The sequence below is a fragment of the Prionailurus viverrinus genome, chromosome B1 (assembly GCF_022837055.1).
Source record: "Prionailurus viverrinus isolate Anna chromosome B1, UM_Priviv_1.0, whole genome shotgun sequence".
NCBI classification, from domain to species: domain Eukaryota; kingdom Metazoa; phylum Chordata; class Mammalia; order Carnivora; family Felidae; genus Prionailurus; species Prionailurus viverrinus.
The window spans coordinates 131,803,949-131,831,646 of NC_062564.1; the positions used below are offsets into that span (position 1 = coordinate 131,803,949).

The window sequence follows — 27,698 nt, forward strand, 5'->3', positions numbered from 1 at the left end:
TGGGAGAAGATATTTGCAAATGCTATATCCAGTAGGGGTTAATATCCAAAATATATAAATATCTTATACAATATAAAAAAAAACTAAAACTAAAACAATACAATCAAAAAAATGCGCAAAGAACCTGAGTAGACATTTTCCAAAGAAGACATACAGATGGCCAACAGACATGTGAAAAGATGCTCAACATCAGTATTCATCAAAGAAATGCAAATCAAAACCATAATATTTATTATCTGACACCTATCAGAATGGCTAGAATCCAAAAGACAAGAAATAACAAGTGTTGGTGAGGATGTGGAGAAAAAAGAACGCTTGTGCACTGTTGATGGAAATGAAAATTGCTGCAGCCATTCTGGAAAATAATATGGAGTTTTATAAAAAAATTAAAAATAGAAATACCATATGACCCAGTATTTCCACGACTGAGTATTTACCCAAGGAAAATAACAACACTAAAACTAGTGCATAAAAAGATGTATGCACTGCTATGTTTACTGCAGCATTATTTACAATAGCCAATATATGGAAGCAACCTAAGTGTCCATGGAAAAAATGAATGTATAAAGAAGGTGTGGTGTATGTACACACACACTCAATGATATATTACCCATGAAAAAGAATGACATGTTTCCATTTGCAACAATATTGATCTAGAGGGTATAATGCTGAGTTAAGTAAGTCAGACAAGAAAAACAAATACCATATGATTTCACTCAAATGGGGAGTCTAAGAAACAAAAAAAATGAACAAAGACAGTCTCTGAAATTCAGAGAATAGGTGGTTGCCAGCAGAGAGGTGGGTGGGGCAATGGATGAAATAGGTAAAGGATTTAGAGGCACAAACTTCCATTTATAAAATGAATATGTCACTGAGATGAAAAGTATAGCATAGGGCATATAGTCAGTGAGTTTATAACATTGTTTGGTCACAGATGGTGATTACACTCGTCATAGTAAACACTGAATAATGTATAGAATTGTTGAATCATTATGTTGTACACCTGAAACTAATATAACACTATATGTTAATTATATTTCAATAAAAGAATCTAGAATCTAGAAAAGCTAAGATTTGAACTCAAGGCTTGTGATGCTACAGACCTCATAGCTAACCACTATTCAATAGAACCTGTATTCTTGGTTTGTGCTAACAGGTGAAACACTATAAAAACAATATCTTTATTCCACATTTAAAAAATAAATGGGCTTTTTGGTGTATAAAAAGGGAGGGCAGGAGAAGATGATATATAAACTCCTCAGCCCTGCTAATGTAGGCATGAGCTATAGTTTGACCTTTTCTCGTGGGCATCCATTTTTTTTTTCCTTCTGCCTTCCTGTCAGTCACTGATAAAGATAGGAAGAACTATTATTTGCACAAGACATATTTTTAAACATAACCTACATTGGCTGAGGGACTATTTGATCTCTTTGAGTAAGTCCGTTTTAGGCTCCCATTGCCCCCTCTGCTTTTTCAACTTTCAGTGAACTTTATCTTTTTATAATTACTTTACTGGAATCAATGCAAAACAACAAAAGGTATTAATGAAGGATACTAGTAGAGACATAAGTTCAAGCTGAGTTTTATGGCATCTTGTTTCTAAAGAGAGAGATGTGGTAAATTTGAGGATCATGTGTTTGGTGTGTGTGTGTGTGTGTGTGTATGTATGTATGTATATATGTATGTGTGTGTGTATATATATATATATATATATGTATGGTTTCAGTTTTGAAACTTCAGAAAACAATTTCTTTACAAATGGTTATATAAGTTAATTTACAAAAAAGTAAAAACATAACTACCCGATAAAACGTACTTTTAATATTTTGTTGGGTTTTATCTTTTTAGCTTTGTATCTGAATTATACACTGGTGATGTCTATAATATATACAATTTTGTATCTTTCTAAACATTATATCATGAATATACTATCATTTTTTCACTGCTGTCATTGATCCAGTAAAAAGAAACATATTTGGACTATAGCTTTGGACTATTTCCTGGGTAGTGAATTACTTGGGAAAAAATTCTGTACATTTTTAGGTTAATAATACACCACGATAATGTTTCTGCAAAGGTACTGCATAGTTTAGAATTCCAGCAGTAATATTAAGGAGTACCATTTTTACAACATTCTTACCATTTGGTATATAAGATATTTTCAAAGTGTGCTTAATTTTTAAAAAGTAAAAAATGGTACCTCATCATATTCCCTTGTGCTTCCCATTTAGAATGAAGAAGGAGGCCCACAGGAAGGAATTCTGGAAGATATGCCTGTTGATCCTGACAATGAGGCATACGAAATGCCTTCTGAGGTAAAACTTTATATACATACAACTCTGAAAGTAAACTTCAGGAGTTCAAGTTGGGTCTTTCTAATAAGCAGTATCAAAAATCTGTCCCTCTCAGATTTTTGTTACATTTGTTTTTATTGAAAACTCTTTACTCTCTAGAGGGATAAGTTGGCCAAATCCAGAATGTTTTGTGAAGACAACTTGAAAACTAGAAATGGTTTTTACATTTGTATTGTTTAAAAAAAAAAAGAAAAAGCTACAGAGACACTATGTTGTCCACACAAACTAATATTTGTACTTGCTTAACCTCTACAGAAAGTGTTTGGTGAACACTGCATTGGAAAATTATTTTATTAAATATGGTGTTTTTTAATTTAAATTTTAGTTAGTTGACATACAGTGCAATATTGGTTTCAGGCATAGAATTCAGTGATTCATCACTTATATGCGACACCCAGTGCTCATCACAACAAATGCCCTCCTTGATACCCATCACCTATCTAGCCCATCTCCACATCTCCACTTCATCAACCCTCAGTTCTCTATCATTAAGAGTCTCTTGTGGTTTGTTCCTCTCTCTTTTCTTTTTTGTCCTCCTCTTTCTAGAAGTTCATCTGTTTTGTATCATAATTGCCACATATGAGTGAAATCATATGGTATTTGTCTTTCTCTGATTGACTCATTTTGCTTATCACAGTACATTCTAACTCCATGTAGTTGCAAATGGCAGGATTTTATTTTTTTGATGGCTAATATTCCATTGTGTATATATACCAAATCTTCTTTATCCAGTCATCAGTCAATGGACATTTGAGCACTATCCATAGTTTGGCTATCATTGATAATGCTGCTGTAAACATTGAGGTGCATGTATCTCATTGAATCTGTAGTTTTGTATCCTTTGGGTAAATATCTAATAGTGCTATCAATGGATCCTAGAGTAGGTCTATTTTAGTTTTTTTGAGGAACCCCATATTTTTCTCCAGAGTGGCTGCATCAGTTTGCATTCCTAACAACAGTGCAAGAGGGTTGCTCTTTCTCCACATCCTTGCCAACACCTGTTGTTTCTTGTGTTGTTAATTTTAACCATTCTGACAGGTGTGAGGTGGTATCTCATTGGGGTTTTGATTTGTATTTCCCTGATGATGCATGATGTTGAGCATATTTTCATGTACCTGTTAGCCATCTGGATGTCTTCTTTGAAAAAGTGTCTATTCATGTCTTCTGCCCATTTTCTTAACTGGGTTATTTGTTTTTTGGGTATTGAGTTTGATAAGTTCTTTATAGATTTTGCATACTAATCCTTTATCTGAGATGTCATTTGTAAATATCTTTTCCCATTCTATAGGCTGAGTTTTAGTTTTGTTGATTGTTTCCTTCACTGTGTAGAAGCTTTTTATCTTGATGAAGTCCCAATAGTTCATTTTTGCTTTTGTTTCCCTTGTTTTCAACAACATGTCTTCTTACTAAGAAGTGATTCTGGTTGAGGTCAAAAAGATTGCTGCCTCAGGGCACCTGGGTGGCTCACTCGGTTAAGCATAGGACTTTGCCTCAGGTCATGATCTCATGGTTTGTGAGTTCCAGCCCAGCATTGGGCTCTGTGCTGAGAGCTTGGAGCCTGGAGCCTGCTTCAGATTCTGTGTCTCCCCTCTCTGTTTCTCTGCCCATACCCCACTTGCACTCTGTCTCTGCCTGTCTCTCAAGAATGAATAAACGTTAAAAAAAAATAATTGCTGCCTCTGTTCTTCTCTAAGATTTTGATGGTTTCCTGTCTCACATTTAGATCTTTCATCCATTTTGAATTTATTTTTGCGTATGGTGTAAGAAAGTGGTCCAGTTTCATTCTTCGGCATTTCGCTGTCCAGTTTTTCCAAATCCATTTGTTGAAGAGACTGTCTTTTTTTCCATTACTTTTTCTTGCTTTGTTGAAGATTAGTTGACCATATAGTTATGGGTTCATTTCTGTGTTTTTCTGTTTTGTTCCACTGATCCATGTGTCTGTTCTTGTGCCAGTAGCATACTGTCTTGATGACTACAGCTTTTTCTATAGCTTGACATCCAGAGTTGGGTTGCCTCCAGTTTCATTTTTCTTTTTCAGGATTGCTTTGGCTATTCGAGATCTTTTGTGGTTCCATACAAATTTTATGACTGTTAGTTTTAGTTTTATGAAAAGTGTATATTTTGATAGGGATTGCATTAAATGTGTAGATTGCTTAAGGTAGCATAGACATTTTAAAAATGCTTGTTCTTCTAATCAATGAGCATGGAATTCTTTTCCATTTCTTTGTCTCCCCTGCAGTTTCTTTTATAAGTGTTCTATAGTTTTCAGAGTACAAATCTTTCACCTCTTTAGTTACATTTATTCCTAGGTATCATATTGTTTTTCATGCATTGCAAATGGGATCAATTCCTTGATTTCTTTTTCTGCTGCTTTGTTATTAGTGTATAGAAATGCAACCAATTTCTGCATGTTGATTGTATATCCTGAAACTTTGCTGAATTCATCTCTTACTTCTAGCAAACTTTTGTGTAGTCTTTTGAATTTTCCACATAGAATATCATGTTGTCTGCAAATAATGAAAGTTTTACTTCTTCCTTGCTGATTTGGATGCCTTTCTTTCTTTTCTTTCTTTATTTTGTCTAATTGCTGAGGCTAAGACTTCCAGTGCTATGTTAGATAGTAATGGTGAGAGTGGACATCCTTGTCTTGGTTCTTACAGTAAGGGAGAGGCTCTCAGTTTTTCCCTATTGAGGATATTAGGTGTAGGTGTTTCATATATGGCCTTTATGATGTTGAGGTGTGTTCCATCTATCCCTACTTTATTGAAGGTTTTTACCAAGAATGGATGCTGAATTTTGTCAAATGTTTTTTCTGCATCTATTGACAGGATCATATGGTTCTTATCTTTTATTTTATTAATGTGGTGTATCACGTTGATTGATTTGTGAATATTTAACAGCCCTGTAGTCTGGGAATAAATTGTAATTGATCATGGTGAATAATTCTTTTAATGCACCGTTGAATTTGATTTTGCTAGTACTTTTATTAAGAATTTTTGCATCCATGTTCATCTGGGATATTGGCCTGTAATTCTCCTTTTTAGTGGGGTCTTTATCTGGTTTTGGAATCAAGGTGATACTGGCTTCATAGAATGAGTTTGGAAGCTTTCCATCCATTTTTATTTTTTGGAACAGTTTGAGGAGAATTGGTATTAACTCTTTTTTAAATGTTGGATAGAATTCCCCTGGGAAACCACTTGAGCCAGAACTCTTGTGTTGGGAGGTTTTTTTTTGTTTTGTTTTGTTTTACTATTGATCAATTTCTTTGCTGGTTATGAGTCTCTTCAAATTTTCAATTTCTTCCTGTTTCAGTTTTGGTAGTTTGTGAATTTCTAGGAATTTGTCTATTTCTTCCAGATTGCCCAGATTGTTGGCATATAATTTTTCATAGTATTCTCTTATAATTATTTGTATTTCTGTGGTAATAGTTGTGATCTCTCCCCTTTCATTCACGGTTTTATCTATTTAGGTCCTTTCTCTTTTCTTTTTGATAAGTCTGTATAGGGGGTTATCAATTTTGTCAATTCTTTCAAAGAATCAGCTCTTAGTTTCATTGATCTGTTCTTTTTGTTTGTTTGTTTCCAAATCATTTATTTCTGCTGTAGTCTCTATTATTTGCCTTCCTCTGCTGGCTGGGCTTTATTTGCCTTTCCTCTTCTAGCTCCTTTAGTTATAAGATTAGATTGTGTATTTGAGACCTTTCTTGCTTCTTGAGATAGACCTGAATTGCAATATACTTTCCTCTTAGGACTGTCTTTGCTGCATCACAAAGGGTTTGGACTGTTGTGTTTTCATTTTCATTTGCTTCCATGTATTTTTTAAAAAATTTCTTCTTTAATTTCCTGATTAACCCATTCATTCTTCAATAGGATGTTCTTTAACCTCTGTGTACTTGAGTGCTTTCCAATTTTTTTTTTTGTGGTTGACTTCAAGTTTCATAGCACTGTGATATGAAAATATGCATGCTTTAATTTTGATCTTTTTGTACTTGTTGAGGGCTGATTCATGACCAGTATGCAATCTATTCTGGAGAATGTCCCATGTGCACTCAAGAAGAATGTATATTCTGCTGCTTTAGGATGAAATATTCTGAATATATCTGTGAAGTCCATCCAGTCCTGTGTATCATTCAAAGCCATGTCTCTTTGTTGATTTTCTGCTTAAATGACCTGTCCATTGTTGTAAGTGGGGTGTTAAAGTCCCCTACTATTATTGTATGATTATCAGTGAGTTTCTTTATGGTGTTAATTGATTTATATATTTGGGTTTTCCAAGTTTGGGGTATTAATATTTACTGTTAGATCTTATTATTGGATAGATCCCATAATTATGATATAATACCCTCTTCATCTCTTATTATAGTCTCTGTTTTAAAATCTAGTTTGTCTAATATAAGTATGGCTACTTCAGCTTTCCTTTGACCTCAGTTAGCATGATAGATGGTTCTCTATCCCCTCACTTTCAATCTGCAGGTATCCTTAGGTCTAAAATGAGTTTCTTATAGGCAGCAAATAGATGGATCTTGTTTTTTTAATCCATTCTGCTACCCTATATCTTTTGGCTGGGGTATTTAGTCCATTTACATCCAGAGTGATTATTGAAAGATATGAATTTAGTGCCATTGTGTTACCTGTAGAGTTTGTGTTTCTGGTAATGCTCTCTGGTCCTTTATAGTCTTTGTTTTGTCTTTTTTTGTTTTTCTTCACTCAGAGAGTCCCCCTTAAAATTTCTTGCAGGGCTTGTTTAGTGGGCATGAACTCCTTTAGTTTTTGTTTGTCTGGGAAACTCTTTATCTCTTTTCTTATTCTGAATGACAGCCTTCCTGGATAAAGACTTCGTGGTTGCATATTTTTGCCATTCAGCAAGTTGAATATATCCTGCCACTCCTTTCTGGCCTGCCAAGTTTCAGTGGACAGATCTGCTGAGAAACTGATCTGTCTTCCCTTGAACGTTAAGACCTTTTATTCCCTTGATGCGTTCAGGATTCTTTCTTTGTGTATTTTGTGAATTTGACTATGATATACCTTGTCAATGGTAGCTTTTGTTAAGGTTAATGGAGTTCTCTGTGCTTCTTGGATTTTGATATCTGTGTCTTTCCCCAAATTAGGAAAGTTTTCAGCTATAATTTGCTTGAATAGACATTCTACCCCTTTTTCTCTCTCTTCAACTTCTGGGACTCCTCTCATACAAATGTTACTACATTTTAACAAGTCACTGAGTTCCCTAAGTCTGCCTTCATGATTCATGACATTTGTTTCCCTCTTCTTTTTAGCTTCATTATTTTCCATAATTTTATTTTCTATATCACTAATTTATACCTCTGCCTCATCTGTCCTTGCTGTCATGGCATCAATTTGGGTTTACATCTTGATTATAGTATTTTAATTTCAGTCTGACTAGATTTTAGTTCTTTTATCTCTGCAGAAAGGGATTCTCTGGTATCTTCTATGCTTTTTCAAGCCCAGGTAATATCTTTATCATCATTTTAAATTCTAGCTCAGACATCTTACTTATATCTGTATTGATTAAATCAATAGGCCATGAGTTCTAAATCCTGTTCTTTCTTTTGGGGTGAATTTCTCTGTCTCATCCTTTTGTCCAGAAAAGAAGAGAGAAATCAAAACAAAAACAGAAACAAAACATTCCCCAGAAACAAACAAAAAAACAACAAACCTAGATCCTGGGTTTATTTTTGTCTGCTTATTAAAGGAATCTAGAACCAAAAATAAAAATAATATATATGTAATATATGTGAAAATAAAAATAAAAAAGGAATTAAAAATAAGAAAGTAAATGAAAAAATAATAATTAAAAAATAAATAATCAAAATAAAGAGGAAACTAGATCCTATTTCCCCTAGAGCTGAAGCTTTGGTGCACTCTATGATTAGTAGACTTGGTGCAAGAGACTCCATGCTGCTCTTCTGGGGGAGAGGCCTGTTGTACTGATTCTCAGGCTGACTTGTTTTCCTAGAAATGTGCCTCTAAGAGGCAGAAGGATAGGGCTCCAGCCTCCACTAGGTGGTGCTTGTTTTCTCCCTGAAGGCTTTCAGAGCTGATGGGTGGGATGAATATAGCAACATCCTACTCTCTAGCCTTGGAACTGAAAGATCAGTCCCCCACTCTTCAGGGAGCCCTCACAGAAGAGTATTCAATCACTCTTCTTGTGTTCCCAGTTTCTGTCAGAACCCTGTGTTCACTCTGCTGTGTTTGAACTTTTTTATCTCAGGCACATAACTGAGTTTCAAAACTCCAAATTGTAAAGACTCCCACGACACCTGCTCTGTTCCTCTGGGGGAGGGTCTTGCTGCATTTTTTGCAAGCCCATGCTAGGAAAGCAGTCATAAGACCCCATGGCAGTTCAGAGTTTATGTCAAAGAGCAGAAAGCTGGCACCCCTGCTTGATGCCCTCAGCCCAAGTCCCAGCTCCTATGCCTGGACACAGCTCAACATATTGGTGCCTCTCAGACCCATGGGATCCTCAGACCATGGGATCCATGGGATTCTCAGGCCACACTGCCACTCCTTGGATTCTGCCCCAATTGGCCATGCAAGCACCTTTAAGCCATGCACATATGCCACTGTGAGGGACTTCTAAAAGTTCAGATTTTGTACCCCACTGCTATAATACTTTGCAGTACCCTCCATAAGCAGGTTTCCTCCCAGCCGCCATACTCACAGTTTTGTCTCCCCCAAGTCAACACCTTGCATCTCCCACCTTCTGGAAGGTGGGTGCTTTTTTACTTGTAGACTTGCCATTTTTGTTCTCTCACACCTCTGATTGATTTCTTGGGTGTTATGAATGATTTGATAATTATCTAGCTGTGTTCAAAGGATAAGACAAGCTTCTGCCATCTTAACTCCCTTCAAAAACTTACTTTCTAAAATAAATCCCCAGATGGAACTTTGTATAAATCAACTGAATGCCTAAGGAAAGTAATTATTATTGCCATACATTTCCAGAAAGATATTTTCATAGTAAAATAAAAGTTGCCCACAAAAATTATAGAGTAAACATATGAGAAATGCATGGTTTGCAACATTGACGTATTTCAATTTAGCATTTTAAACAGCTAATTTACCTATGTTAATTTGTAAATAAGTTTTTTTTTAATAGAAAATTTATCACAAGGAAAATTGAAAAATACTTTTAGATTAATGAAGCTGACACAAGAAGAAATAGAAAATCTGAATAGACCTATAACAAAGTAAAGAGACTGAATTATTGTTAAGAAAATCTACTCACAGGGGCACCTGGTGGCTCAGTCAGTTGAACGACTGAATTTGGCTCAAGTCATGATCTCATGTCATGTTTGTGGGTTCAAGCCCCATGTCAGGCACTGTGCTGACAGCTCAGAGTCTGGAGCCTGCTTCAGATTCTGTGTCTCCTTCTCTCCATACCCCTCCCCTGCTTATGCTCTGTCTCTTTTTCTCTTTTAAAAATAAACATTAAAATATTTTTCTTTTAGAAAGGAAAAATAAAATCTACCCACACACACCCACAAAAATCCCAGGACCATATAGCTTCACTGGTGAATTTTATCAAACATTTAATTAATAAGTATTAATTATAATTAATACCAATTAATTTCTCTTCCAGAAAAAAAAAGAGGAAGCAATACTCCCAAATTAATTCCATAAGGGCAATACTACACTGATGCCAAAACCAGACATCATAAGCAAAAAACATGTAGTATTCATTAAAAATTAAGTTAAAACTAGTAGTAGTTAGGTTAGATATTGGCATTAGTAAAAGACATACTGATAATCCCATTTATAGAAATTGAAATTAACTTGTTTTTTTTGCTTAGATTTTTACCAATAATTTTGAGTATTTTTAAGTTCAGCACAATGCTAAACACTATAGAAAATACAAGAAGGTTAATTGGTAGTACCAGGACACAAGTAGTCCATCCTAATAAGTTTGATAAAAACAAATACAAATTTACTGTTTCATTTATTCATGATGATTCCTTTAACAGACATTGACTGTCTTCTATATATCAGGCATCACAGAGGCAAAATATGGAAGATACACAAAAAAGTATAATATTTTACAGAATCTGTTTAGAGTCATCGGGAGTTTTATACAAGAGTTGGTGTTGATTGGTGTCGTAGGGGATGGGAGATAATGATGGCCAAAATGAAAGGAAGATATTCTAGAACAGGTAATATTGGAAGCAAGGCATGTCTGAGCATGTATAAGGATATGTTTGAGGAACAGTGAATAATTAAACAGGATTTCAGTTTAGGGAACAGAGAGAATTGTGACAGATTAAGACTGCAGAGATGAGTCAACGACAAATTGTAGAATACTAGAAGAACCTTCGCATTTAAGTATGTACTGTATTCAGAAAGCAACTTGAATTATTGAAGGTACATTTATTTGTTTTAAAGCAGGATCTTGATTCAAGTTATTCTTTAGGAGGACTATTCTGAGCACTTTAGTTAAGGCCTTTAATATTTTTATTGTGGATGTTATCTACATATTGTTTGGGGAGAGGGGGATTTAGAATAAAAGTAATAACTGAAGCCAAGGATGAAGAAAAGATTTTCAAAACATCACTTGCCTTAATGTCTTTGTCTCCCTTTAAGAATTAGAACATTTTAGCCCTGGAAGAGGATTTTAGGCCACTTGATTTGGCTCTCATAACTTACAGTTGAGGAAACTGGGAGCAAGATAGATCACCTAACTTGTTCTATACGATTAGAACATATGATTATTGGGGCGCCTGGGTGGCTCGGTTGGCTGAGCATCTGACTTTGGCTCAGGTCATGATCCCACAGGTTGCGGGTTTGAGCCCTGCATTGGGCTCTGTGCTGACAGCTCAGAGCCTAGAGCCTGCTTCGGATTCCTTCTCACTCTGCCTTCCCCCCCTCACACTTTGTCTGTGTCTCTCTCAAAAATAAATAAGCATTAAAAAAAAAAATACCATATGATTGTTAAATAGCATCTGGATACCCTAACTCTGAGCAGCAAAATTCACTTTTATATTTGACAGGAAGACAAAACTGTTACAGAATAAGATCATATTGTGTATAACTGAATAGTTGCAGAACCTTTATTCAAGGTGGTGATCCATGTCCTATCTCATTCACCCTAAATCCTTGATTCCTGATGACTAATATTAACACTGCATGTTTTCTTTTTGGTTTTCTTCATATTAGGAAGGGTATCAAGACTATGAACCCGAAGCATAAGAAATACTTTTACTCGCAGTTTCTTGAGATCTACTGAGAGATGTTCCATTCTGTACAAGTACTCAGTTCCAACGTGCCCAGTCATGATATTTTTCTCAAAGTTTTTACAGTGTATTTTAAACTCTTCCATCAGCAGTGATTGAAATTATCTGTACCTGCCCTTACTCAGCATTTCAGTGCTTCCCTCTCACTGAAGTGAATATATGGTAGCAGGGTCTTTGTGTGCTGTGTGGATATTGTGGCTTCAAATCTAAAAGTTAAATTAAAACACCTAAGTGACTACCACTTATTTCTAAATCTTCACTATTTTTTTGTTGCTGTTCTTGAGAAGTTGTGATTTATTGTCATATATTATAAGATTTCTAGGTGTCTTTTAATGATTCTGTCTAAAAATAATGATGTATTGTGAAATTTGTTAATATATACAATACTTAAAAATATGTGAGCATGAAACTATGCACCTATAAATATTAACTATAAAATTTTACTGTTTTGTGATGTGTTTTATTAACTTATGTTTATATATAAATGGTGAAAATTAAAATGTCTCATTACAAAGATCTTATTTTTAATCCCATCTCATTTTAAATAATAAAATCATGCTTATAACGATGTGAACTGAGAACTCCCACAATTAAAGTTCTTGACAGCCATTTGAAGGAGAAGGAATTTTGGAAGAGTTAAGCAGACAAGATGGAACATTAACCCTACTCTGGGAATTCACTGAAGCAACACTACCCAAAGTATGTTCTGATGTGCAGTGGTTTCTTGAGAAGCTATACAGAAAAAATGGGTTCCACCGAACAGTGATTTTAAGAAATAATTTTGACTGTCTGCTTCAGATATTAATAAAACATATTAGTACATTAAGACTCTGAGAGAATCTGGTTAACTTTGTTTAACCCAGCATTTTATTTTTATTATTTCTAAAATCAAACCTTCCTATCACTCACCCTAGGAAATGCCTTTAAACATTTCTGGGAACTACCAGACCATTACCTTAAGAAATGTCCATTTAAGTGGATAAATTCCTAGAAATGATATCTTTCAAAACTAAATCAGGACGAAGTAGAAAATTTGAAAAAAAAAAAAAAAAAGATTACTAGCAATGAAATTGAATTAATAATCAAAGAACTCCCAACAAACAAAAGTATGGGACCAGTTAGCATCACAGGGGAATTCTACCAAATATTTAACGAAAAGCTAATAACTGTTCTTCTCAAAGTATTCCAAAAAATAGAAGAGAAAGGAAATCTCAGATCATTCTGGAAGGCCAGCATTACTCATTTCTCAATTTACAGTTGTACCAAAAAGAATAAAATACCTAGAAATAAATTTAACTGAAGAGATGAAAGACTGTAATCTGAAAACTTTAAGTCACTGGAGGAAAAAAATTAAACACTATACAAATAAAATTAAACACTGCACAAATAAATGGAAAGATATATTGTGCTCATGAATTGAAAGAATTAATATTTTTAAAATTTCCATACCACCCAAAGCCATCTACAGATTTAATTCCTATCAAAATGCCAATGGCATTTTTCGCAGAACTAGAACAAAGAATCCTAAAATGTTTATGGAACACAAATGATCCTTAATAGCCAAAGCAATCCTGAGAAATAACAAAAATGCTGAAGGTATAATGCTCCCTGACTTCAAGCCACATTACAAAACTATAATAATAACAGTGATATGATATGGCACAAAAACAGACCAGTGGACTAGAATAGAGAGCCCAGAAATAAACGTATGATTATATGGTCAATTAAACTAAGAGAAAGGAGGCAAAAATATACAATGGGGAAAAGACTGTCTCTTTACTAAATAGTGTCAAGAAAACTAGACCACTATCTTAAACATATACAAAGAGAAATTCAAAATGAACTAAAGACTTAATATAAGACCTGAAACCATGAAAGTTCTAGAAGTAAACGTAGGCGGTAACTTCCCTGACACTGATCTTAGCAATATATTTTTGGGTCACTTTCCTCACACAAGGGCAAGAAAAGCAAAAATAAACTATTGGGACTACACAAAAATAAAAAGCTTTTGCACAGTGAAGGAAACCATCAACAAAATAAAAAGGCAGCCTAGTGAATGGGAGAAGATACTTGCAAATGATATATCTGATAAGGGGCTAATACCCAAAATATATAAAGAACTTCTTCAATAAAAAAAAGCAAAACAGTTCAATAAGAAAATGGGCAGAGTACCTGAATAAACATTTTCCAAAGAAGACATACAGATGGCCAACAGACAAATGAAAAGATGTTCAACATCACTCATCATCAAGGAAACGTAAATCAAAAGCACAATGAGATATTACCTGACTCCTGTCAATGGTTAACAATAAAAAAGACAAGAAATAAGTGTTGGCAAGGATGTTGAGAAAAATGAACACTTGTGCACTGTTGGTGGGAATGAAAATTAGTACAGCCAGTCTGGAAAACAGTGTAGAGTTTCCTCACGAAATTAAAAATGGAAGTACAATATGACTTAGTAATTCCACTACTGGGTATTTACCCAAAGCGGGGGGGGGGGGGGGAGGAGAAAAAAGAAAACCTCCAATTCAAAAAGATATATGCACTTCTATGTTTATTATAGCATTATTTACAATGTCCAAGATATGCAAGCTTTCCAAGTCTCCTTTAATAGATGAATAGATAAGATGTGGTATATGGGATATTAGTTATAAAAAGATGAGATCTTTTTGTGTCAACACTGATGGACCTAGAGGGTGTTATGCTAAGTGAAATAAGAGAAAGACAAATATGATCTGATTTTACTTATATGTGGAATCTAAAAAACAAAACAAATGAAGAAACAACAACAACAAAAACAAAAACCAGACTCTTAAATACAGAAAACAAACTGGTGGTTGCCTGAGGCGAGGTGGGTAAGAGAATGGGTGAAGTAGGTAAAGGAGATTATGAGGTACAAACTTTCAGTTACAAGACGAGTCATGCAGATTAAAAGTACAGCATAAGAGATAATTAATGAGAAAAATATTGATTCTCTAGGTGTATAAAAATCTTATGACTTTTGAATTCTGCTACATATATGAGTCTCAGGATACTTTTTTAAGCAAAGGTTTTCTATTTAGGAAAGATTCATTAACTCCCTAGGGGTGCCGATAGTAAATTTGACTATGAAAACCCTATATGAATTAGTTGAAAAACTATTTGGTTTACCTTTTTAGTTATTCAGGAGAAAAATAGCAGTTACTTTTTAAAGTCACCAGTACAAAGTATATTTTTAAGTAAGAAGATTCTAGAGGTGCTAGGCAGTTTTTATGTGATTGTGAGTAATTTGATGTATATTGGGCATTGGCAAGGAAAGAGAAAGGAATGACTGTAATGACTCTAAGCATGATCACCATAGAAACTTCCATTTTTGCCTAATTGGAAAGGGACCTCTGTGACTGTTAAACCGCCTATGTGGTCTTAAATTGGAAAGAAGTGATGTCTCGTGTTTGATTTCAACACATTAATGAGCATTTTTAATTAGAACAACATGAAAAATTAAAATATATTTGTTCAAAAAGCATTCTAGTACTAATATACACCAGTGGTGGTTATCTTGTACCAAGCACTTAAGCAAAAAGTTGTATAAGACACACAAGCCTTTTCAGAAAGCTTATCTCCTAGCCACTGCTGAGGCATCCATCTGAGAAGTGGTCTGAACGTTAGACTGGTTCTAGGTTTATTTTGCAGATACCATTCCCTCAAGTTTGAGTTCTTCAGCCTTATATGACTCTATGGGGACTTTAACAAAACAAGTCAGGGTGGGCTTTGGCACCCAAATGACAACATAACAATCCAATATATGATTTGGCCTTATAAGTTGGATTGTTATCAAAATCTCCCCCTTATGAGATGCAAAATATGTTTTCTCATCTTTTTGGCTCATGGTGTAGGCAACTATTGGATTAAACACACACATATCTCATGGACAACCATCAATTTTCAGAGATAGTGCTGTCTACATCCGTACTGAGGAAGAAAAGCACACTTTTCTAACAGCAAACTCTAAAGACTCCTCTGTCCATTGTACTGACATTACTCTGTTTTATCCAGGATGTCATCTCACTGTATTCTTTGTCTTGGGCAGGAGGGCAATGGGGGTGGCATTTCCCTGTGAGTTCTGCCCTGGCATTGGAAGAGGAAATATTTTTTTTATTACTGTGTCAAATATAAATTTAAGTCATTTATCAATATTAGCTCATTTAATTCTCAAAACAACCCTAAGAAGTTCCATTATTATCCTCATTTTCTACATGAGCAAATTGAGGTTCCTGCAGGCTAAGTAACTTTCTCATAGCCACATGGCTAATAAGTCACAAAGCCAGGAATCCCAGTTATTATAGGGCCAGAGTCTGTGTTCTCAGCCCCTAGCCCACATTGTCTCTGAGAGTAAGAACATACAGCTGTGTGAGAGAACCCAGCTGTGTGAGAGAAGTTTAGGGACTGGAGTAGTGGCCTTGGTTTTCTACATATAATTATTAGAATATTCCTATTTTTCTTCAGATGTCTATGTCCAGAATAAGTGATACTCATATATATATATGGAGATATACTTCTAAGAGAAAGTAGTGAGACCCTGATTTCCCTGATTGACATTTCCTTGTAATTAAGTGTGCATATCCTGACGATAGAACTAAGTTATTTATTTTAGTAGAAAATAAAAATGTTAATATAGTAAAAAGCAGTCCTCAGTAAGGTACACTTTGTCATTTTTTCTGTTGAATCACAGGCCCTTACCTTCTGTCAAATGGCATATACATATGCCACACACAAAGTATACATATATATCATGTAAGTAGTATTTTCAATGATACATACTTAGGAATATAATGCCTGAATTTATAAATAAACTAGAAAGGGCAAGCATTAAGAATTTGTATTTTTAAATGTGGACACCTTAACATTTCAGAATGCTTTGAGTTTCTAGGTATATTTTTTTGATACAGTAATATTGCATTTAATATTTGAGTAAGCCTAGATTTACATAATCCAAAAGGAATAGAATAGATGTAATGCAAACTATTTCAAAATATAATATTAGTTCTGATGTTTCTTGTATAATTATCTAAGATTTCCTTTAATGTTTCTTTGTTGCTACAACACTATCTTTGATTATTTTAAGTCCAATAGCACAGATGGTGTATTGGAAGTAGTTAAAAAAATGTTTCTTCAAAAAGTGGGAGTTTGAGCCTCTAATAAGTTTTGCTGATATAATATACTTCTCAAGTCAGGTGGGATTGCATAGGGGATTACCAAAGTTGTCCTGCAACTAGAAGTTAATATACTGGGATTGCTTCTCCTATGAACCCTATGAAAATTTATCCTCAATTTCCATTAAAGGTCAATGACCAGAAATTCCCACTGTTTCTATGGCAACACAGCAAGATATGGTGCCTTGGAAATGTGCTGCATTTCAATTAGGTTCCTCTAGGGCTTCCTAACTGCCTTTTGTAGGTAAACTAAATACCAGGTTGCCCTATATCTTGCAGTGAGATGAAAGCTAACCCATGTCTGCAAATGTCAAAGCTAAGCTTGGCTCCAGTAAAGTCAGATCTAAACAAATAATAGTAGCAAGTCTATGTGTTTACCTTAGAAAAGAATATAATACCTTTTACCTAGAATAGTCGAGGATGTTTGCTTAATTAAGCTGGCAGGAGTAGTAGGAAGAATATTGGATTTAAAACCATTCTAGGCAGGCTTTCAGTTATGTCACTTCCTACCTTTTCTACTTTGAGCAAGTTACTTAATCTCTCAGTGCCTCTATCTCCTTGTCTGTAAAAAACATAATAATACTGCCTCAGAGCATTGTCATATGGATTAAATGAGTTCATATAAGTAGAATACTTAGAAATATGCCTAGCCCAAGATCAATGACTTAGTGATGCTATTAGGAGTAGTAATACCAGTAGTATGGTAGCAGTAGTAGGGTATAGAAATAAGAAATATTTAAAATATTCAGATATAGTTAGTAAGAAATATTTAGCCAAAGTAATAGCCAAAGTAATCTCAAGAAAGAAGAACAAAGCTGGAGGCATCACACTTCCTGATTTCAAATTGTATTACAAAACTACAGCAATCCAATCAGTATGATATTGCATTAAAACAACATAGATCAACGGAACAGAATAGAGAGCCCAGAAATAAACCCATGCCTACATATGGTCAACTAATTTGCAATAAAGGAGTCAAGAAAATAAACTGGGCAAAGGACAGCGTTTTCAACAGCCACATGCAAAAGAATGAAACTGGACCAATACCTTACACTATACATAAAAATGAACTCAAAATATATTAAAGACTTAAGTGTAAGACTGGAAACCATAAGACTTCTAGAAGGAAACATACACTATACGCTGTTTGACATCAGTCTTGACAATGATTTTTTTGGATCTGACACCAAAAGCAAAGGTAACATATGCAAAAATAAACAAGTGGGACTGCATAAAACTAAAACGTTTCTGTACAGCAAAGGAAACCATTAACAAAGTGAAAAGGCAACCTAATGAATGGGAGAAAACATTTGCGAATCCTGTATCTGATAAAGGGTTAATATCCAAAATATATAAAGAACTCACACAATTCAAAAACAATATGATTAAAACTGGGCAGAGGATCTGAATAGACATTTTTATAAAGAAGACAAACAGATGGCCAACAGCTACATGAAAAAGTGTTCCACATCACTAATTATCAGGGAAATCAGCCACAATGAGATATCACCTCACACCTGTGACAATGGCTATTATCAAAAATACAAGAGATAACAAACATTGGAGAAGATGGGGAGAAACGAAAATCCTTGTGCACCGTTGGTGGGATGTAAATTGGTGTGGTCACTATGGAAAATAATGTGACGTTTCCTCAAAAAAATTAAAAATAGAACTACCATATGATCCAGCAATTCCACTTCTAAGTATTTATCTGAAGGAATTAAGCACTATCTTAAAAAGATATAAGCATTCCATGTTCATTGCAAGATTATTTACAATAGCCAAGGTATGGAAGCAACCTACATGTCCCTGAATGGATGAATGGATACAGAAAATGTGGTGTGATATGTATATATAGTGGAATATTATTCAGCCACAAAAAAGAAGTAGATCTTGCCATTTGAGATAACTGGGTATTATGCTAAGTGAAATAAGACAGATAAAGATAAATATTGTATGATCTCATTTAAACATAGAATCTAAAATAGTGGAATTTATAGATGCAGAAAATAGGTGAGTGGAGGGGGAGGGTATAAAGGTGGAAAAGGTAGTCAAAAAATATAAACTCCCAGCTATAAAATGAGTAAGTCATGAATAAGGATGTAATATACGCTATGGTGACTATAGTGAATAATATTATATATTTGAAAATTACTAAAAGAGTAGATCTTAAAAATTTTCATCACAAGAAATAAAATCTGTAACTATGTGGTAATGGATATTAACTAGGTCTATTGTAATAATTTTGCAATATATGCAAATATTAAATCATTATGTTGTACCCCTGAAACTAATGTTATGTGTTAATTATATCCCACAAATAAATTTATATTTGTATTAATCAAGATTAGGATGATGTAGAAACACTTAGGAGACTTGAACAGAGGCTATTTACTAATAGCTACGGGAGCATTTTAATGGTTTAATAACCAGTATGGATACTAGTAGACTAGTAACTAGCACCAAAATACATCAGGCAAGTAAGAGGTAAATATGCACCAAAACCATAAATACTAGCTTTACAGAACACAACTATCTTTAGATTCAGCTATACTCACCAAGCCACAGTATCTTCGTATTGAAGTGATACATTTTGCTGTTCAATTTATACAATATGTTCACTGATTTTGGTTCTGATCACCAGAAAAAAGGAGAAGCATATATAAAATTAAAACACACTGGTCCAAAACAGGTTATCATCAACCACAAGGGGGAAAACGGCAATTGAATCCCCATCCATTTCCCAAATCTCATCCATTCCCTAATATCTTTCCCCAAACACCTGCCATTTGGTAGGTTCATCTTGGGCCCAAAAGAGGCAACATTTTACATGACAACTTCTGCATTACACTAGAAGCAACAGAAATACCAGCAATCAAATGGTTCCAGGAAAAGTACTGTTTCTCTTTATGTCTTTAGTCAGTCCCTGGATATCATTGCTGCAAAAAGAGCAAGTGAGCTGGTAAAATATTGTCAGATCATCCTCTGTAGCAAATACTAAACGTCAATCAGTAGGACCATGCACGCTTGTCCTTTTACCCTCGGGACTGTTTGGCACAGACTAGGAAACTAAATTATAGTAGCAGAAAAGTATTATTCAGTACTGTATTTCCCAACAAAAACCAACCCTTGTGGTAAAAATAACCGAAGACTAAATCCAGACAGATGAGCATCTAGAACATATTATTTGTGATGTGAGACCTCCCCCTAATCTCTATGGAAATGGTTAAGACAAGTTTTGAGAGGCTGCCAAACATTTGTAATTCAGCAGGACCGACTCCTACTGTTGAAGATGAAGTGCCATGTTGAATGGAGAGAAGTCTGGCAAGTTGTTTTGGCAAACGTCCCCAGCAATAAGCCATGGGTACCCCTGGTGGCTTATACCAAACTTTTAGCTACGACATTTGCCTGAAAATTATGAGCAACAGTGTAAAACTGAGATAAAGACCTGTTTCATAAATTTTAAAATCTCATCTGAACCAGAAGAAAATGCCTGATTTAAAGCAATTGTAAATTATGTCTTGTTAATAACTGATCCTGAGCTCTATCACAGCAATGTTTAGATATAAAATACAGTGGATACTCACTGCCATTCTAATAAGAATGCCATTCTAATAAGAAGTTTGGCACAACTCAAAGTTATGTCCACGAACAGCTCTGGAAATCAATATTAAGGAGTTTTGATCTGGCTGTTTTGTTACCGCCCACGGGGAGGATAGACATTCTAATGCTACACTCTGTTGGCTTTTCACTATCAGCCTGAGTTCCAGGCCATTAGACATAGCTTTCAGTCATCGTTTTCATGCCAACAATTCCTGGATGCACCAGAAGTAGTTCGTTCAAAGTAATTCTTTCTGGAATAAAAAGGATTTTCACATAATAGACACCTTTTTATAGATGATAACTCATATTGACAGTTTGTAATTGACTTGAATTCCTCGAGCTGTTTCTTTACTGACAAACCTTCCCATCCTTACTCCCACACAACACCCATCACCAGTTTAATACAGACCAATCTATAATGTTGCATATTTAACTGTGGAATACATTCAATATGAAGGTGTTGATGTTGTAATCTTTTAACACTTAATATCTGTATAATGTTTCTGACTCTGAATGCATTTACCATTTATATCAAATATACCTTCAACAAAGTCAGACAAGAATTACAACAAACAAACAAATCACCAAACCAATGAACAAAAAACCCATCACAGTGAATTGTAAAATAAGGCTGATATTTTTTAAGTGACAAATTTTTTATAGAGAGTTGATAAATAAATCTACTGAGAATATGGTGTGGAATAATATATTTAAGCCCTACACTGACATCTAAGTTTGTTGGTAGCACTATCTGAAAGGGAAACACAAAGACTGTATAATTTTCAGTGTCTGAAGAAGGAAGATATTTTGTTGATGGAGGTGGTTAGTATCGTTATTTTGCAGAGGAATAGAAAAGTCCTTTTATTTTTTCCTGTTTTTATATCCAGTAGAAATTTATCCCCAAACAACTATTTTAAAAACAAAACACAGCAAATGGAACCCTTCAAAATCATAACTCCTGGTAGTCAGAGACATACTTATAACCAGAATCATTGCTGAAGAAGAAATAGTGAAAGTCCTAGGCCATCCTAAGGATGGGTGGCTGGGAAAATTATACTGTCCTCCTCTTCAAAGCAGGCCCACATTATGGGCAGAACAGACAGGGACAGATGTTTCAGTTTATCATCTCTTCTAGGTTTCTAAAAGCAGTGAGCCAAAGTCCCAAGCACTGCCTACTCAGTGACAGAATTAAAAGCATTACTTTTCCTCGAGGAGAAGGCCCTGTGAGGTGATCCATACAAATTAGGAAGGCATCTCATGATATTCAGGTATAACAGGCTCAGATACTTGTAGTATAGGACATTATTGGGAGGAACAACATTGTGAAATTTACTCATGTACAGAAAGAAGGAAATGCTGGGAAGAAGTCTAGATAGAGAGGCAATAGGGAGATAACTGTACAACAAATGACAAGAAGCCAGGAACATGCATGTGAGATACAATACTAAGAATATAGGAACAAGAACTGTTTGTCCGGACAGCAAAAGGAAAGTCTGATAGCAGGCAGCTGCATTCCCTCCACCCCAAGCCAGGAACCTAGCAGTAGAATTCCAGAGCTTTCGATACATTGGCAATATTAGGGTCAGGCTACAGACCAAAAGACCAGGGTTTTGAATAGATTAACAAAAAGCTCTACTTAAAGTGCCTTATCAGCCTAGATAGCCCAAAATGTCAGCCTTGACTGAGAGGCACTTGGCAAAATACTAAGCAAAGTTCTTACCATGGTTTCGATACTCAGAAAAATTTAAAAATTTTAAGAATTAGTGTTGAGAATCTTATGTAGAAGCAAATGATGTCATATATATCTTAGGCTGAGGTAAAGCAGAAGTATGAAAAATGTCATTTTCCCATGTATTTGGGCCTACAATCTCTATGATACAATGCATATTTTAGTTCATTTTTTGTTTTGTTTTCTTGCAGGGAAGAATCAAAGCCCCCAACATATAAATTCCAAGGACCAGATTAATTGGCATTGTGCTTTCTGAAAATCCTCAAAGTACACATTTGAAAAAGTTTAAATTCCTGGCTAGAACCTTGACGGCATTTGTGTTTCCTGGGGTTATCTAGTTAGTTTCCTTTTTGGTGGATGCCTTCATCTTGTTAAGTTCATACAGGAGTTGTGATTAGGTTTATTGTAGTGAAATTCCCCCACATGACAGCAAAGAGAAAGAACTGTTCAAAAACAGTCTAGATTGTTAAAAGGTACAAAAACAAGGAGTGAGACCAGCTCAAGATTTAGAATCCAATGCAGATGTAGGAAGAAAAATCAATCTCCATAGTTCTGAACGTCAGTCTATCAATGAAGGCTGACAGCTTTTCTCGGAAGATTAATTCTACCTTTCCTCCCCCATTAGCTCCTCCCAGTAGTAGAGAAGCCCTGCCCACCATGACCACAAAGTTATGGGCTAAGGCTCAGAAAACTATCTAATTTTGTAATTGTCCAATTCCTTTATTTTATATAAAGAAGCAAACACCCAAGATTGTATGGTCTTGCCATTTTGGACAGAATTAAACTTTCAACCAATAAAATATTGCAGTGAAAGCTAATAAAGGTGAATTCTACCCTAATTCATAGCAATACTCTAAAACATAATTTCTAGAAAGCATAAAAATATTAACACTAAAAATCCTCCAACATACACTGGAAGCATAATAATGCTCCCATATGGTGATAATTATTCGTACAACAGATTCCGGATTTACTATTTCCTGGTCCTTGGAGCCACTGTATCCATTCCTGCCCCCATACTTTCCTTATTGCTTAAGAGGAAAAAATGTAATCCTTAAGTAATTTCTTTAAAAAGTATAGTAAATTTGGGGCGCCTGGGTGGCTCAGTCGGTTAAGCGGCCGACTTCGGCTCAGGTCATGATGTCGCGGTCCGTGAGTTCGAGCCCCGCGACGGGATCTGTGATGACAGCTCAGAGCCTGGAGCCTGTTTCAGATTCTGTGTCTCCCTCTCTCTGACCCTCCCCCATTCATGCTCTGTCTCTCTCTGTCTCAAAAATAAATAAACGTTAAAAAAAAGTATAGTAAATTTATATACAAATATACAAGAAAATAAACATAAATTTTTGTGTCTGAATTTTAAACACAAAAATAAGAACTAAATATACACGTAAAGAATGACCCATATACTCATACAAATGTTATCTTATCAGGTTCTTTACTGAACATATTCTCAGGCCCTTATAGTCCAGTTCCAGGTTGAATCTTGCAGACAGTAAATATCTGAATGAATGAATCAAGCTATTAGATGTTATTCCTAAACATAAAATATCTTGTCCTGGATATATTAAGATTGAGATAGAAAGAAACTCTTTTGTACATTCACTAAATGTGAAAACATGATTAAAATTTGTTATTTCATTCAGGTGTAAAATTAATATAAGTATGGCATGGATAAACTTTCAAGTGCCTACCATCAAGTAGAGTGACATTTACTTTTGAAATGCTACTTCTCTGTCCTTTAAACCATGACCAAGTTACCTTGATCCTTTAAATAAAGGGACTTTAGGTCACTGAAAAAAAAAAAGGTAAGTGCTTATCTTTAGGAAAAGAAAAACTCAGTCATTTCAGGACACCATCAGCTTAAAAGGAGGCAGCACTTTTTTGGGACTATGTTTGACATTTTCCACATATTTCAAGAAGGTCTTAGTGATCTAAAATTGTAGCAGATGGAATAGCAGCAGGTGTGAACTCAGCAAATATACAAGAGATAAGATTCTAAACTAGGCCAGTCACTTAAGGCCTTTGACAATTGAGGACTAGAAAAGATATCAAAGGATATCAAAGACAGTGGATAGACTAGAAAATACATCAAATAGTGTGAGTGTGTGTGTGTGTGTGTGTGTAATGCATTAAAATTTATAAATTTTTTTATGACATGCCATGGATCTAGATCCTAGTACAGAGACAATAAGCATGGGAAAACAGAGGTAAGAGATACCAAAGTAAAAAGAGGAAACTTATTCCTAACTACTATGTAAACTAACTCAATTACTGTACTTTTAACCTTAGGCAAATGCTTCTCTAAAGGCAAAATCTTATTTATTTTGAAAAGTTCATCCCAGATACTTGTTCTATCAGTTATTTTGAAATTGTCCAAAAAATGAAAACATATTGACTATTTTTAAATCAGAATCTTTGGGTTCAAGTCTTACCTCTACCACATTCTAGCTATGACATCCTAGGAAACATCTTAGTCCCTCTGAAAATAACATGTAAATTGGAAATAATGGAACTCACATACTTTGTTGTAAAGATTAAATAAAATCTACTATAATTAATTACTCTTAACATCTAGTATTTCTTCATTTCCATTTTCTCATCTTCAGTGTTGAGTCAAAATTTTAAAAGATGGAATATAATTAAAATGTTATAGATATTATTCAAATAAATATGAATTACAAATAAATATATCTGTTTGGGTTTAATGCATAGTAATTCCTTACATTACTATGGTGAATATTATAAAGAGGGGGAAAAACACTTTGAACAATAAGAGCTTAGGGCAGAAGAAACAGAAAGAAAAATGTTTTACATACATTCCAACTTTGTTATCAGTGTAAAATTACTTTTCTATACATTATGTTGGAGAGAACTGGGTAATTTCCAAAAAGCCTTTTGATTCAGTAAGAAACACATAAACAAAGAAACTTAAATTAAATTGCAAAGTAAAATCTTATTGTTTACTTACATCATCCTAACTTATGTAGAGGAAAAAGAAAAATGACAGAAAACTATAAATACTCCATCCTTAGACATACATTTGAAATAGACTGCACACTACCCAAATATAGTATGCATTTTGTACTTTTGGCTGTAATAGAGCACAGAAATGTTTTACAAGCTGTTAAACTGACTAAATATTATGCTTGTGAGTATCAGTAATATAAATTCAGTAAGGAAATTCTAATATATCTTTAAACTTTATCCACTAAAGAAATACATTTAAAATTTTGTATTCTAAATACTGTATTTCAGAATATATACAAGGGGGGTGGAAATAATGCTTGGCTTTCTTGTTCTTGGTTATCTGATAAATGCCTCTATCTTTCCACTTGCAGGTGATTCATAAGGGCAGTGACAAGGGCAAAGGCACACATTATATCACGTAAAGGGCAGGAGTAAAATTGCAAAACTTCAGTTATCAAGAGCTGACTAATCTTCATAGTAGCAGTTCCAAAAGGGAGGTTTAATTTGTGAGTGAACTAAGAGGTTCAAGTACCAATGGTAGGTTTTAACAATCACCGTTAAATATATGCCAAAATTTGAATTTTATATAAAATTTAATATACACATATATGTGTAGCTTTTTCTGGATAAAAATATTTATGACCGTCTACTTCTAAAGTGTATGTGACTCAGGAGAGGTTAAGAAATTAAATAAGGATGCCTGGGTAGCTCATTCTGTTGAGTGTCCGATGCTTGATTTTGGCTCAGGTCATGATCTCACAGTTGTGAGGTTGAGCCCTGTGTTGAGCTCCATGCTGGGCATGAAGTCTGCTTAAGATTCTCTATCTCCTCTCCCTCAGCCCCTCCCCACTCAAAACAAACAAACAAAAATAATAAAAGTGCATTTCCTGCCCAAATATTCAGTGATAGATAATCAAGGAAAAATTTTATAATACAATTCAAATCAACCAAGTTTTAGTGAGAAAAATAGCAACTGTGACTTTGACATCATGCTATTTTCCAACAACCAAATAACCATAGTTTTGAACAACTGGGTAAGCTGACTGCTAGGTCCCAATTGATGAGTAATTCTTTGCATATTCTTTAATTATCTGGGTAAATGACCTTTGAAAAGTATATTGCCTGGCTCTGTCGTCACTGGATCCTTACTTCTTCCTCCCTAACTGGTCACTAGGTGAACAGGAAAAACAACAACAACAACAACAAAAATCCAACACATCAGAAGAGCTAAAGACAGGGCAGAAAAAAAACAAAAAAACAAAACAAACAAAAAGACCTTTTTATCAGCAAGCTGCACATGTTAGAGTCATTGGGGAAATTTAAAATGTGATAAGTATAGCCAAGAGCTAGATTTTTTTGCTACAGAATTACCAGAATTTGAAGTTTAGTCCATTGGAAACCTATGTCAAAAACAAACCAAACCGAAAAGAAAAACTCTGCTGATTAAACTTGAAGAGGGGGGCGCCTGGGTGGCGCAGTCGGTTAAGCGTCAGACTTCAGCCAGGTCACGATCTCGCGGGTCAGTGAGTTCGAGCCCCGCGTCGGGCTCTGGGCTGATGGCTCAGAGCCTGGAGCCTGTTTCCGATTCTGTGTCTCCCTCTCTCTCTGCCCCTCCCCCGTTCATACTCTGTCTCTCTCTGTCCCAAAAATAAATAAACGTTGGAAAAAAAAATTAAAAAAAAAAAACTTGAAGAGGAGTGGATCTACATTGTCATACTTCCTAAGACTCAAACATTCTGTGTAACTGCTTCTAGTGTTACAAAGACCTATAGGACTGATGTCCCTTGTGAATGAGTTGGAAACACATTTTACTTCTACAAGAATCACAGCTGTAACCTAAAGAAAGAAAATAAGAGTGCAGATCATCCTTTTTTCCTACCTATTTTTATGAGCTGTTCAATTATATCCACAAACACCATTTAAGCTGACAACTGGCATTTTTCTTTTATTCCCTCTGCTCATACTAATGTTTTTAAGCTTCCATGTTCTCCTCTAGTTGCACCATCTTGTTTTTGCCTGCATCTGTTCTTCATTAGCCTCCCAGGGCGGTAAGTTTTTACACAACAATATTTATGGAGCACCCATGATGAGCACGAGACTGAATATCCATTTAGGAAAATTGCTTTCAAGACTCACAAAGCTAACGATCTTACAAGAGAGCAAAGGACAAAAATAGCTGCTACTTTATCCAACAAGAGTAAGATGAATTTTTTGATAAGTGGCTTTTTTGTGTGTGCAGTAATGAGATAGGGATTCACTTCCTTGATTTCTCATTCATAAAAGGCTATTTTGATATTACCTAAGGTTTGCTTTGGAAGCTATTACTTCTCATTTGTAAAATGGCAAGCAGCTTTACATTTAAAAAATAATTACAAATGTTTTTAGAAAATCTTCATTGTTAAAAAGCTGTATGTTACACATATAATATTATTTAAAATGCTGAGCTGATTATTATTACACTGTGTCCTTTAATAGCAACCTTTATACTGCTGTTATTAGATAGGATATTGAACTACAAAAACATTTATGTGGTATATTAGAAATGTACTGAAATGAGGTAAGGATATAGTTGTCCAAAAATATAATAAATGAATTGATTTAAATTCATT

The 27,698-nt window shown here is 34.8% G+C and overlaps 1 protein-coding gene and 2 long non-coding RNA genes across 6 annotated transcripts in view; 1 reads left to right on the top strand and 2 right to left on the bottom strand.

The window, feature by feature from the left end:
• The window catches only part of SNCA (synuclein alpha), a 159,121-nt gene extending 147,080 nt beyond the window's left edge, over window positions 1-12,041 (top strand). For all 3 annotated transcript variants that reach the window (XM_047857418.1, XM_047857416.1, XM_047857417.1), the window contains exons 5-6: window positions 2,232-2,315; window positions 11,522-12,041. In XM_047857418.1, the coding sequence (XP_047713374.1) occupies window positions 2,232-2,315; window positions 11,522-11,554 (117 nt within the window). In that variant the 3' untranslated portion in view covers window positions 11,555-12,041. The remainder of the gene's footprint in view (window positions 1-2,231; window positions 2,316-11,521) is intronic.
• Window positions 1-27,698, bottom strand: part of LOC125164590 (uncharacterized) — a 266,111-nt gene that overhangs the window by 61,444 nt on the left and 176,969 nt on the right. The gene's annotated exons all lie outside the window — the stretch shown is intronic.
• Window positions 1-27,698, bottom strand: part of LOC125164592 (uncharacterized) — an 81,202-nt gene that overhangs the window by 19,534 nt on the left and 33,970 nt on the right. The gene's annotated exons all lie outside the window — the stretch shown is intronic.